Below are 13294 nucleotides of genomic sequence, written 5' to 3'. Positions count from 1 at the left end.
CAGACAGACAGACAGACAGACAGACAGACAGACAGACAGACAGACAGACAGACAGACAGACAGACAGACAGACAGACAGACGGCCCAAGCGACATCCACCCCGGGCGACGTTACAACCTGACGCCTACGCCGCGCGGAGCAGGAAGTGATGTCAGCGGCGATCTGACAACCCGGACGTGGAGCCGACGCGGACATATTTATAATCCTACTTTTATAGACTCCCCCCCCCCCCCCACCACCCCCACCACCCCCCGACCCGCAACGTGTGTAACATCCGGCTGGACCTTCACTCCCGTCGAGGGTCAGACTGTACAGGTGGTTAAGAGGGAGGGAGATAAATAGAGCGCGATCCAGTTACTACACTTCTTTAGGGGTCCTCCCCAGTTGGGAGAGGGGGGGTGGTGGGAGGTAAGAGGGGTCTCCTCGAGGGTGAACTGGTACCAAGGTGACGCGTTTGACAACAAAACGTCAGGATCGATCCGGCCCTTTTGTGGCGGACCAGGCGGGTCCTCAGTCTAGACAAGGAGACGGAGGGCATCAAAGCCCCACCGCCGAGCCCTGGGGTTGGGGTGGGGGCAGGAGGTGGGGGTGGAACTTACGTTGAATCCTGGGAGCCCCGGCATGCCTTTTTGTCCCGGGAACCCCGAGTCACCTCTCTCACCTTTCTGGCCCTGCGGGGTGGGAAGAAACGCACGCGTTAACCGGGCAATAACTCTCGTCTCTGACTGGACCTTCACTCCCCGGTTCCTCCCCGTGCCTCCATTCTGTACTCTGGCCGGTGACTCCCTTTCTGCTCCCCACCGCCGCGTTCTCCGCGAAGCCCGAACCTGACCGAGACACGTCCACTAAATAACAATACGGGGAACCAATTTCACTGGCTCCCCGACCCCCAGAGGATCGAGTTTAAGATCCTCGTCCTCACGTTCAAAGCCCTCCTCGGCCTCGCTCTTCCGTACGTCCATGACCTGCTACCATCTTATTAACCGTCCCACTCCCTCCGCTCAGGGGGGGCTCCGGCCTGCTCCACGCCCCCCCGCCCTCTCCGCCTCACCATTGACAGTCGGTCCTTCAGCCTCTCTGCCCCCACCCTCTGGAACGCCATCGCCGAGCCCCTCCACCTCGCTCCCTCCCTTGCCTCCTTCAAGACCCGTCTCAAGACCTTCTTCTTCGACTGTGCCTTCGATCACCCTCCTACGTCCACTGTCCCAGCCCTCCAACCCCCTCCTGAACCCAACACCCAGCTCGGGCGCTGAACCTTGACTGCCCAACGCCTTGGGACGTCCTTCTGACGCGAAAGGCGCCGTGCAAATGTAATTTGTTACTGTTATTGTCCCCTCTGAGTGCATTTCTCTCAAGACTGAAGAGGACCCCCTACTCCCCCACCCCCCCCCCACCCACCCACCACACCCTCCCCACCCACCCCACCCCCCCCAGCCCCGACCCCCTTCCAACCTCCGAGCTTGTGCGATCGTTGCTGAAACTTACAGGAAGTCCTGAAGAGCCGGGCGTACCAGGCATCCCCTGAGAAAAGAAAGGAAAGAAACAATTTGTACTTTTATTGGACTCGAGGGCGGGAAAACGGCCGCCGCGTCCGAGCTGTTGGCTGTCGGGCGATGCTCCCTCCCCTCTTTGACTGATCCCACCCAGAAGATCGACATTTAACGACGACAACAACAACAACAAATCAAGCCCCAATTAAACACCGTCCCGGCAACTGAGAAACAAAATGGCCCCCAAACATCGCTGGGTGATGCCCAGTCACTTGCACCACCTGCTTACAATAATAATAATAATAATAATAATAATAATAATCCTCGCCTTTGATACAGCGCCTCATCACGTCTTCGAGACGTCTCAAAGCGCCTGACGGGATACACTGTATATTTCATGGACGAAACGCGGCAGCCAATTGCGCACAGTCGTGGACTGAGTGACCCAATTATTATTATTATTATTATTATTATTATTATTATTATTTTTTGAAGGTATTATCGTCCCCGGAAGAGCGATTCCGCCTATCGACTAACAACCAAGTCCCTACTTACTGCCGGGTTAAACAGAGGCGGGCGGGGGAAGGAAACTTGCCCAACGGTCCGGCCCCGCCCTGCCCCGCCCGGCCCGGCCCCGGGAATCGAACCCGGGTCCCCCCTCTGGGGATCACACCCTCCGCCCAGTCACCGTAGCCGCTACCCAGCCTCGTCCTGTCCAGCATTCGGCCAACCAGAGCCACAAGGCACGAGTTGGTGATGTAGAGAGTCAAGGCTTACACTGGCTCCGACTTGTCCATCCTCCCCGGGGGCTCCAGGAGGCCCCTCCCGCCCCGGGGGTCCCTCAGGCCCCGGGTGACCTGGGTGTCCCGGGGGTCCGGGAGGCCCCTCTTTGCCGGGCGAAGGCGTGGCTATGGGATAGTAATGCGGCTGAATGGGGGAGAGATGGGACAAAGGTTATTTGGGGTCAGTGAGCCCCGGAGGAGCGGCGTTGAGGGGGGGGGAGAGGAAGGGGAAAGGGGGTAACTGACAGCCACTACAGTGAGGGGGGCAGGGGTGGAGGGGGGCAGGGGTGGGGGGCAGGGGATGGGGGGGTGGGGGGGGGGGGCGGTGGGAGTGTGGGGGGGCGGTGGGTTAGTCCTCACCCGGCTCCACTGGCTCCGCAAACCCACCGTCCACCCACCCCACCCCGCCCCACCCCACCCCGCCCCACCCTACCCCCCCCTACCCTACCCTACCCTACCCTACCTACCCCACCCCACCCCACCCTACCCCACCCTACTCCACCCCACCCTACCCAACCCTACTCCACCCCACCCCACCACCCCGCTCCACCCGACCCTACCCTATGCTACCCCACCCCACCCTACGCTACCCTACCCCACCCCACCCTACGCTACCCTACCCTACCCCACCCGCCCTACCCCACCCTACCCTACCCACCCCACCCTACCCACCCTACCTCACCCTACCCCACCTACCCTACCCCACCCTACCCCACCCCACCCTACCCCACCCTACCCTACCCCACCCTACCCCACCCCACCCCGCCGATCATGTTCCTCATTCTCACGTTTAGATCTCTTCCTCGCCCCCTCCTTCCCTCACCCCCTCCCTCTCACCCCCCTCCCTCTCCCCCCCCCCACCCCCTCCCTCATTCCCTCTCTCCCTCGTCCCCTCCCTCCCTCATCCCCTCCCTCACCCTCCCTCCCTCTCCCCCCCCCCTCACCCCCTCCCTCTCTCCCCCCCCCTCACCCCCTCCCTCTCTCCCCCGTCCCTCACCCCCTCCCTCACTCCCTCCCTCGTCCCCTCCCTCTCTCCCCCCTCCCTCCCTCATCCCCTCCCTCCCTCCCTCGTCCCTTCCCTCCCTCCCCCCCCTCCCCCGCCCCCTCCCTCGCCCCCTCCCTCGCCCCCTCCCTCCCTCGCCCCCTCCCTCCCCACCTTTAAGACAATACAGTAAAACTCACTTAAGTCTGAGCCGTATAAACGGCCCAAGTCCCGTTCAAGAATTTAGATTCCACGAGAGTTTGACATATAAGTCATAATAAAGGTGAGGTCCCAACTGATACGAGTTACGTGAGGTTTACTGTAGTGGGGGGAAGGGGAGAAGGGGGAGGAGGAAGAGTGTGGTGGGGTGGGGGGGGGGGGGGATACAGGCCAACGAGAGAGAGAGAGAGAGAGAGAGAGAGAGGGTGCCTCAGAAACCCGACCGCTCCATCACTATTGCTCAGCTCATGCAGATGTTTGGAGCGGTTTGTGGTGGGCGGAGGGTGGGGCTCATGCACGTGCATCAGACGCTGCGACAGACGGGACTCTATCGGAACGGCAAACACTAAAGGAGCGTCTTTCAAAGCTTAGAGAAAAGGCTGGTCCTTCAGTCTATACCTCCGAGTTAGGCAGAAATCTCTGCGGGAGAGAGAACACAAAGAAACAAATGGGAAAGCAACGGTTAAGGGTATCGTTAGAATCCCAACCTACGCCTTTGGCTTTCAATCATAAAATCCTCGCGTTCGATACAGCGCCCTATCACGTCTCCGAGACGCCTCAAAGCGCTTTCCCGGGAATACGCTGTAAAGTGGAGTGGCTGTGTATTTTGTGGGCCAGAATGATCACACGCTGAAAGAACGGTCATCGCTTGGCAGGACGTCGGACTGGAGCCAAAAGGCTCTGATGTGGCAAATATCACAACGTGCACAACAGCAACAGCAGCAGCAACAATTTACGTTTGTAGAGGACGTCCGCTCGGTGGGCGCCATCCTGCTCCACGGCCAAAGCGCTGGACGCTCGGGGATTTGGACCCGAGCCGGGGGTGAGGATCAGGAGGGGTGGAGGACAGGGAGAACAGGGGTAGGAGTTTGGCCAAAGGCACGGTCGAAGAGGAGGGTCTTGAGACGGGGCTTTAAGGAGGCAAGGGAGGGAGTGAGGGGAAGGGACCGTGGGATGGAGTTTCAGACGGTTTGGGCGGAGAGGCTGAAGGTCCGAGCCCCGATGGCGAGGTGGGCCGGGCGGGGGACGTGGAGCAGGCTGGAGCCCGCTGAGCGGAGGGAACGGACAGGTCTACATCCATATAGCAGGTCACAAAGGTAGGGAGGGGACAAGGCCGTGGAGGGCTTTGAAGGCGAGGACGAGGATTTTGCACTCTATCCTCTGGGGGATGGGGAGCCAGCGAAGCCGGGCGAGGGTGGGGGGGGGTGACGGGGTGACGGAGCCTGGTGAGGGAGAGCGAGGACACTGCAGCTTGTGGAGGGAAGAGTTGGGAAGGCTGACAAACGGGGAGTTAGCTTAGTCAGCCCCGGATATGATGAATACCCAACCCCTCGATGTTCCCCACCCAGCCGCCCCCCACCCCCCCCTCTGGGCAGCTCGTAGCTTGGAGGTGGGGGGGGGGGTGGGGGGGAATGCGTGTGAGGGGACGTGGTGGGGGAGAATGCGTGGGAGGAGAGGAAGGAGTGTGTGGGAGGAAGAGGGAGAGTGTGTGAGGGGGGGGGAATGAGTGAGGGGGATGGGGGAGTGTGGGGGGGAGGAGGGGGGAGTGTGTGGGGGAGGGCGGAGTGTGTGGGGGGGAGGTGGGGAACGTGGGGGGAGGAGTGTGTGTGTGGGGAGGGGGGAGTGTGTGTGGGGGAGGGCGGAGTGTGTGGGGGGGTGGAGGGGGGAGTGCGTGTGGCGGGGAGGGGTATATATTGCTGACCGGTCCCCACCTGTTGTATGGGCAGCTCAGAGCAGGTCTCCCGCTGGGCTCTCCGGGGATCGCAGTGGATCAGCATCCACTGCAGCTCGAACTGCAACGGCAAAGGGAGAGACCGATTAACATCCACAATAACGCCACCTTTCTCATCGACATCGACTCCAAGCCCTTGACAGCAACAAACCGCAACAAATCCCTTTCCAACCGGATCCAGGCCTCCTGCTTGTTCCTCGTTCCCCCCCCCACCCCACTCCGGTCCAGCAGCGGCGCCCGCGCTTTCAGCCACTACGCCCCGAACCTCTGGAACGCTCTCTCAATCCCTCCGCCTTGCCCCGTCCCTCCCCATCTCCAGGTTTGCCCGAACACCTTCCTCTTCGATGGCGCCTACGGTCACTTCCCCCCTTTCACCCCGCGTCAGGCTCCGACGCCGTCACGACCCTGAAACGTGCCCGACCTCTCGCCCCTGACTCGGCCCGGGAATCGAACCCAGGTCCTCTCGCTTGCGAGGCGAGCGCTCTGAACCCCTGAGCTACGATGGGGCCCCCACGATGACGGAAAGAGGAAGATTGAAGTAGTATTGCGGCCCCGGGAGGGGAGTGGGGTGAGATCAAGAAGGGAGGGAGGTTGTAAAACAACAACAACAACAACAAATTGTGTTTACATAGGGCCTTTCACGTCGGGAGATAGAACATGTAGAGAACATGGTGAAAACATAGAACCAGATTGTTTAGGGTGTTCGCGGGCCGGATTGCCTATTGGAGAAAAACCATGGGCCGCGTCCAGCGTGAGCCAACTGGCGGCCCGCGGGCCACATCCGGCCCAAGACCGTGTCCAGCATTCCCTTCCTGGTGAATGTCCTCCCAAGCCGGCATTTCGGGAGGGACTCAGCGAGGAGAGTGGGGGAGACCGAGGCTGGTCGGACGGCTCTTTCAAAGAGCCAGCGCAGGTTCACGATGGCCTCTTCCTGGGCCCGTAGCACCCTAGGACGCCGCGAGGTCGCTCGGCCCGACTTACCACGACAGACGTATGCGGGTTGGAATACAGGCGGCCAATCAGAGTGTCTCCGTCCACGTTGACGGTGCCCTTGGACTTGATGGGCTGGGAGCCCACCTGCTGGCAGTCCACGAACAGGCTGACGCTATCCCTCTGCACCCCCACCAGCACCTTGTGCCAGTCGGTGTTGAAGATCTGAGAGACTCCGGGGAAGGTCACAGTCTGCAGGTTGGTGTCCAGACCCACCAGGTAAAACTCCACCGACTGGGTGTCGCCGTTCAGCCTCAGCCCCACCTGACGGTAACCGTCCTCGTCCACGATCTGCCAGACGTTCCACACCTTCTCCACCGTCTCCTTCAGCATGCGGAAGGTGGTGACGAAGGAATATTCCTCGGGCAAGCCTCGCGGGTAGATCACCCTAGGGAGGGGGAGAGAGAGAGAGAGAGAGGCACGGAGAGAGACACGCAGAGAGAGAGAGAGAGAGAGAGAGATGGAGAGAGACGGAGAGAGAGAGACAGAGAGGGAGAGACCTTATTCAGTCCATCGTGTCGATTTCACGATCCTCACAGTTGTCTTCAAATCCCTTCGCGCCTTGGGCACCTCCCAACCTCTCCGACCTCCTTACTCCCCAACCCACTCTCGCTCTCCCTTTATCCCTCCGCCTTGCCTCCTCCCTTCCCCACCTTCAGTTCACACCTGAGGACCCTCATCACCGACCCTGCCTACCGTCACCTCGCCCTCGCCCTCCCCCTCCCCACCGGCTGGTTTCGTGGGTGAACACGGCAGCCGGTTTGCGGGCGCGAACGTCCCACGAACAGCCGTGAAGTGACTGAGTGGTTTTTGGTTTGTCGGTCGTTGGTCGACGGGCCGATCGCTCTCCGGAGGGGCTAATTATCCACGAGTGTTTGTGGGGACGCTGCTGTGCGCAGATCGGCTGCCGCGTTTCGCCCACGAAATGCACAACTACTGCACTCTACTGTATATTCTGTGAAGCGCTTTGAGACATCTCAACGACATGGTAAGGCATGACATCAAATGCAAGGAATATTATTATTATTATTATTATTACGGGCAGAGCTAAGGACATGTCATTAGTCTGTACTTCAGTTCCAAATGATTGGACGGCAGATGATCACAGAGCAGGAGAGAGGAACGGTGGAGACCGCAAGCAAGGCTTTGGGTGAAGAATCCACAGGTTAATATAACAGTGAGCACACGGCTCGATAATGATGGGCCTCGACGGTGTCCGGTCATCCAGGGGGAGCGTAAAGCTCTTCACGGAGAACTGCTGTGAGTTGTCAGGCGTGGAGACAGACTTACAAGAATAATAATCCTTGCATTTGCTACAGAGCCTCGGAGGAGACCCCCACTTACCTCGTCGGTATCTGGAAGTTGGCTTCTCTCTCTAGTCTGAAGGCGATCTGGAGAGGGGTGGAGCCCTCCACCCTTCTCACCCCCCGCAGCGGGATATTGTCTAGTTGGAATTGAGTGATGATGTCGAACCCTGAGGGGGAGCAGTGATGGAGAGAGAGAGTCAAATACAGAGTAAGTCTCCCACACAAGTCCTTCAATCTTACCGACTGACAGAGGCGCAGGAGGAGAGAGAGCGGAGCAAGGTCGAGAGGAGTTGAGGATTCCAAGGATTCCTTGAGGAAGGGAAGAGTATAATATTATTTACAAGCAATAACCCTTGCAATGTGATACAGCGCCTTATCACCTATATCCCGTGAAGCGCTTTGACACATCTCGATGGAGTGATAAGGCGCTACATCAAAGGCAAGGATTATTCTGTATTGTGCTGTTTATGGAGTACCCCGTGGTACCTGGTAAATCATCTTGTCCAATCCTGATATTCGGGCAGACTGTTGTCTCGTCCAAACCATCGTAGTTGTGAAAGTTTTTCACTGCTGCGGAAAAGAGAAGACAGTTAGATTGGCTTCTCACCTCTACAGTTCAACTTCTGTTGGGGGGTCAAAACTGCAGCGTGAGATGTGCTAATCATCTTGGTTGTTAATGGCCACCCAGTGGGATCTTCCCGTTGCCGGAGGGGCGTCCCAGGCGAGGAGTTTGGGCTGCGAAATGGCACTGAAATGGGTATTAGACTCAAAGGAGCGAACAGAAACCGAGAGGCAAGTCACATATTGATCTCAAGACTGACTGTCAGACCTTTAAAGCTCTCCAGGCGCTATTCAAAAAGAGAAGGGAGATTCTCTCTCCCCCCTGGTGCCCTGGCCAACAATCCCCCGGATAAAATTAGTCACTCACTCCGCGGCTGTTTGGGGGACGTCGCTGTGTGCAGATTGGTTGCCACGTTTCGCTCGCAAAGAAACACAAGTCACCGCAGTTTGCAGTAGATCCCGTGAAGCGTGGATGGAGCGACCAGTTTCTGATCATTCTGTTTTTTTGGAAGGGATCATTACCCCTGGAAAAGCGATCCGCCAATTGACTAACGACCGGGTTCCTACTCACTGCTGGGTCAACAGAGGCGTGTGTGTGTGTGTGTGTGGAGTAAGGCCCCCGGCCCGGGAATCAAACCCAGGTCCTCTCGCTTGCGAGACGAGCTCTCTAACCACTGAGTTACAGGACTCCACATTGGGTTGGAATGTGGTCTACATTCCTTCCATTGAAGTGCCCAGCCAGATGCCTACGGTGAAACCACACACTTATAACCGTGCAAAATAATGAGCACCACCTTCACTTGGTAAACATGATCAGGATTTTCCGATAGCCCAAGGCGTCCGTCCAGCAGATACATATAAAACATAACAACGTAGGGAGACGGTGGAAGCAGAAAGAGACGATTCTTTCAACAACGACGACGACAACAGCTTGTATTTGTGCAGCACCCTTCACTTGAGAGTGGGGAGTCCGATCCCGAGCCAGGGGGAGAGGAGAGGGAGGGAGGGGGGGGGGAGGTGACCGGGAGATCGATCAAAAAGGAAGGTCTTTAGGGTGGGAATTGAAAGTGGGGAGGGAGGGAGGGAGACAGGCGAGGCGGAGGGATTGAGGGAGAGAGTTCCAGAGTTTCGGGGAGTAGTGGATGAAGGCAAGGCCACCGAACACGGTCTTTCAAGAACAAATGAGATAGATTTCCGTTAGGAATCTCGGGATACAGCATATAGTTTGGGACACGACATGTCAAGCGACGGTCAGGATGGTGGAAGGCAAACTGGATGGACCTTGGTCTTCTTCCACCAGCAAATTCTTATGTACGTATGTAAGATATCACTTACCGCACGATACAGGAGGCCACAGGAGTGCCACACTACTGAACCACAGCTTCAGAAGCACTTCCTTCTGCGTTGTCCTGTTTCAGGGCAAAATCAGCAATCAGAACTGATATCTAGTGTTCAGCACATTCTCGCTCCAATCTCATCAGAAAACCAACACAGCACCCAGAAATCTCAAAGCGCTTCACAGGCAATGGCTGTACACTGTGATCAGCCAGTGTGTCTAAGACACACGGAAACCCATCACCGTGATCAGCCGGGGGTCTGACACACACGGGAACCCATCACCGTGATCAGCCGGGAGTCTGACACACACGGGAACCCATCACCGTGATCAGCCGGGGGTCTGACACACACGGGAACCCATCACCGTGATCAGCCGGGGGTCTGACACACACGGGAACCCATCACTGTGATCAGCCGGGGGTCTGACACACACGGGAACCCATCACCGTGATCAGCCGGGGGTCTGACACACACGGGAACCCATCACCGTGATCAGCCGGGGGTCTGACACACACGGGAACCCATCACAGTGATCAGCCGGGGGTCTGACACACACGGGAACCCATCACAGTGATCAGCCGGGGGTCTGACACACACGGGAACCCATCACAGTGATCAGCCGGGGGTCTGACACACACGGGAACCCATCACCGTGCATAAGAGTCTTCAGGTAGGACCCCCCTACCCATTAGAGGTTTGGCTAGCAGGGTTAACAGGAAACGAGGCAGCTAATTTGCACAAAACAACGTCCCAGAAGCAGCCATGAAATGAGCGACCAGGGGGATTGTCGGGCAGGACACCCGGAGAGAGAAACTCCCTTCTCTTTTCATGCAGCGCTTTTTTGAGATCCCTGATATCTACCTGAGATCTTTTCGAGATCTTTAATGTCCACCTGAACAGACAGAACCCGGGTGGAATGTTAAAGATCCCACTGCCCTATTGCAAAAGAGAAGGGAATTTCTGTCTCTCAGTGTCCTGGGCCGACCATTCCCCCCCCCCACCCCCGCCCCGAACCCCCCCCCCTCCCACCACCACCTGAAAAGAATGGCTGACTCACTTAAGTGGCTGTTTGTGGGACATTGCTGTGTGCAAATTGTCTGCCACGTTTGCCTACAAAATACAGTCGCCGTACTTTAGCGAATCCTGTAAAGCCCAAATGTGATTTTTTTTAATGAACTCCCTTGTTAACCTCCCCACCCTTCCTTCCCACACACACGCACACGCACACGCACACAGACACACATGCTCTGTCCCAGAGACAGGCGGCGCAGGTTCCTTCCTGCGACACGTCCCTCTCATAAAGCCCGTGGAATGTGGATGCCTCATTACAAGGCATAACGGGGACCAGCTCGCGTGGCTGGGAGTTAGCGACTCACGGGGAGACAGACAGACAGAGAGACAGACCGACAGACGCTCAGCACCTGGTGCGCAGGTGGGATTGAAAACGTTTTAAGCAAAGCAGTAACTGTTCGGAAGATCTCCGCAAGGGAGAAAGTTGTTCGAAGAAGCTCTCTAAACAACAGGGACAACCACTTGCGTTTATACAGTGCTACCTCACGTCCCAGAGCGCTTAAGCGGAGAGCTTAGCGGGGAGGGGAGGAGGTGACTGTATGTGCGGTCCAAAAAGGAAGATCTTCAGGCACAACCTGCAGAGGGGGGAAAGGATGGGGCAAGGCAGGGGGAATGTAACAGGGTCTACATCACCCCTGTTCCCATCCCAGCTCAGCGTTCGGCATCGTCTCCGCCCAGCGCTCCGCAATGTTACTCCGAGAAGTTCCTCTGCGACGTTACTCCAAGAACATTACTCCGAGAAGTCTCGTTCGCGCGCGACACAAAGGCGGTAGTAATTCTATCCAGCGCACATATATACACGAGATGATAATATTAATGATAATAATAATAATAATAATAATAATAATTACAGCAATAAACTGGAAAACGTTCTGACTTCCTTGTGCTAAAACCGACTTGCTCTCAAAGCAAACGTGAACAGGAATGATTTGGGACGCGGCTGTGCACAATCGGCCGCCGTCTTCCACCCACAAAAGTCAATCCACTTTGCAGTATGTTCCGGGAAGCGCTTTGAGACGGCTCAACAAAACGACGTCCAACGCCGGGGTTATGATTATTATTATTATTATTATTATTATTATTATTATTTCAACCGCATTCCACGTGATGTAGACACAAACCGAACTCAAGCCTCGTATTCCCGGCTCCTACCTTGCAGCATGACCGAAATCCCATCGCATCTTCGAATGAAATTTACCAAAAGGGCGGAGAAGGGAGAGAGCGGGAGAGAGAGGGAAAGAGGGAGAGAGAGAGAGAGAGAGAGAGAGAATGAACGAGCGCGAGAGAGGAGAGAGAGAGAGAGAGGGGAGGAAGAAAAAGAGGGGAAAGCGATCCCTGGAGGGAGAGGTCTGAAAGCTGAGGAGCGCAATGAGAAACTTTGGAAAATAAACCTTGGGACTTGGCTTTCTCTCTCTCTCTCTCTCTCTCTCGTTCTCTCTTCCCCCCCAACTCCCCCCACAACCCCAAGTCCAGCCTCCATCTCTACCATTGGCTTAAAGTTTACATCGGGAGGGGGGGGGTCATCGCTGGCTCTGAACATTTTCTTCTCAATTAACACCACAAGCACACGCGCACAAAAACACGCACACACACACACGCACGCACGCGCCCGCGCACACAAACACGCACACACACGCACACACACGCGCGCGCGCGGGCGCACACACGCGCGCACACACACACACTGCCTTCACGTTATGTACACCGGTCGCCTGTAATTTGCTCGGGGCTGCACTGCATTAAAGCCTTTCCAATGAACCTCTGCGCTTGACTCCAACTTTTCCGCTCTCAGTGTCGGCAGCAGATGTCACCGGCTCCGCTTGGGGCTTCCATTGCATTTCATTCTAATTATTAATCATCCTCGCATCCGACACAGCGCCTTATCACGTCATTCAGACGTCCCAAAGCGCTTCACTCTGCGGAGTGAATCGACTGCGTCATCGCGGATTGAGTGACTAAATTATTTATTGATCTGGTTGCCTGTTTAATTACTTAAAAGAGATTTCTACCCCCCCGGAAAGCGATCCGCCCGTCGACTAACGACCATGTCCCTACTTGCTACTCGGTAAACAGAGGCGTGAGGAGTAAGGAAACTTGACCAACATTTCGCCCCAGGTCCTGCCGTTCCAAACAGAAGCGCTCTGTCTAAGAAGTAGCTCAGTCCTGCAATGGGGAAGTGAGCGAGTGGGTATTGTTATTAATAATAATAATTAATAATCAGTCTGGACAAGTGAGCTCAAAATGCCGCCGTGGGATTTGAACCCACAACCTTCCGAGTCAAAGGCACGAGGGCTACAGACCGAGCGAGGCCGATCGGGGATGGACGGTCCGCAATGAAAGACTGCGCTCCAATGGCTCGAAAGGGCTTCTTCACCTGAGCCTCTCCTGTGACCTCGTGAATTGCAGTTTGCAAAGAACGAGGAGATATTTTTCACAGCCGCTGATCCAGTTGAAGCTGTGGCGCCCCCGGGGCACCCAACGTGGCGAGAGCATCGCCGCCGTCTCCCTGCCCGCAGCTCGGGCACGCGTCCTGGACCATATTTTGAATTACATTTTGAATTATTACGGATTATTAGCAAAATCTCCGAAGGAATAAAGGGAGGGAGAAATGGAAAACGAGAACGAAAGGATGAATGAAAGAGAGGGAGAGGGAGAAAGAGATCCGTCCGATAAATCCCTCCGATAAATAAGCAAAAAATAACGATAAGGGCACTCAATCCACGACTGCTTGCGGGCGAAACGCGGCGCAAATTATATATCTTGCACGATTATGTCTGCATTGCGCCTTTCTCGCCGGGAGGACGTCCCCGGGCGTTGGAAAC

At 56.5% G+C, this 13294-nt stretch overlaps 1 protein-coding gene across 1 annotated transcript in view; it reads right to left on the bottom strand.

Annotated features, from left to right (window-relative positions):
- LOC103172593 (collagen alpha-1(IX) chain-like) overlaps positions 1-11718 on the bottom strand; it is a 19386-nt gene extending 7668 nt beyond the window's left edge. Inside the window, 10 exon segments of the mRNA XM_042332557.1 lie at positions 600-671; positions 1486-1521; positions 2268-2417; positions 3873-3893; positions 5186-5266; positions 6187-6583; positions 7540-7669; positions 7989-8072; positions 9399-9472; positions 11625-11718. Coding sequence (XP_042188491.1) covers positions 600-671; positions 1486-1521; positions 2268-2417; positions 3873-3893; positions 5186-5266; positions 6187-6583; positions 7540-7669; positions 7989-8072; positions 9399-9472; positions 11625-11653 — 1074 coding nt within the window. The 5' untranslated portion in view covers positions 11654-11718.
- Positions 11719-13294: the final 1576 nt, after the last annotated feature.

Source organism: Callorhinchus milii, unplaced genomic scaffold (genome assembly GCF_018977255.1).
Source record: "Callorhinchus milii isolate IMCB2004 unplaced genomic scaffold, IMCB_Cmil_1.0 Scaffold2, whole genome shotgun sequence".
Classification (NCBI taxonomy): Eukaryota; Metazoa; Chordata; class Chondrichthyes; order Chimaeriformes; family Callorhinchidae; genus Callorhinchus; species Callorhinchus milii.
The sequence above is the reverse complement of the archived record's forward strand: the minus strand, read 5'-3'. Positions and strand labels throughout refer to the sequence as shown.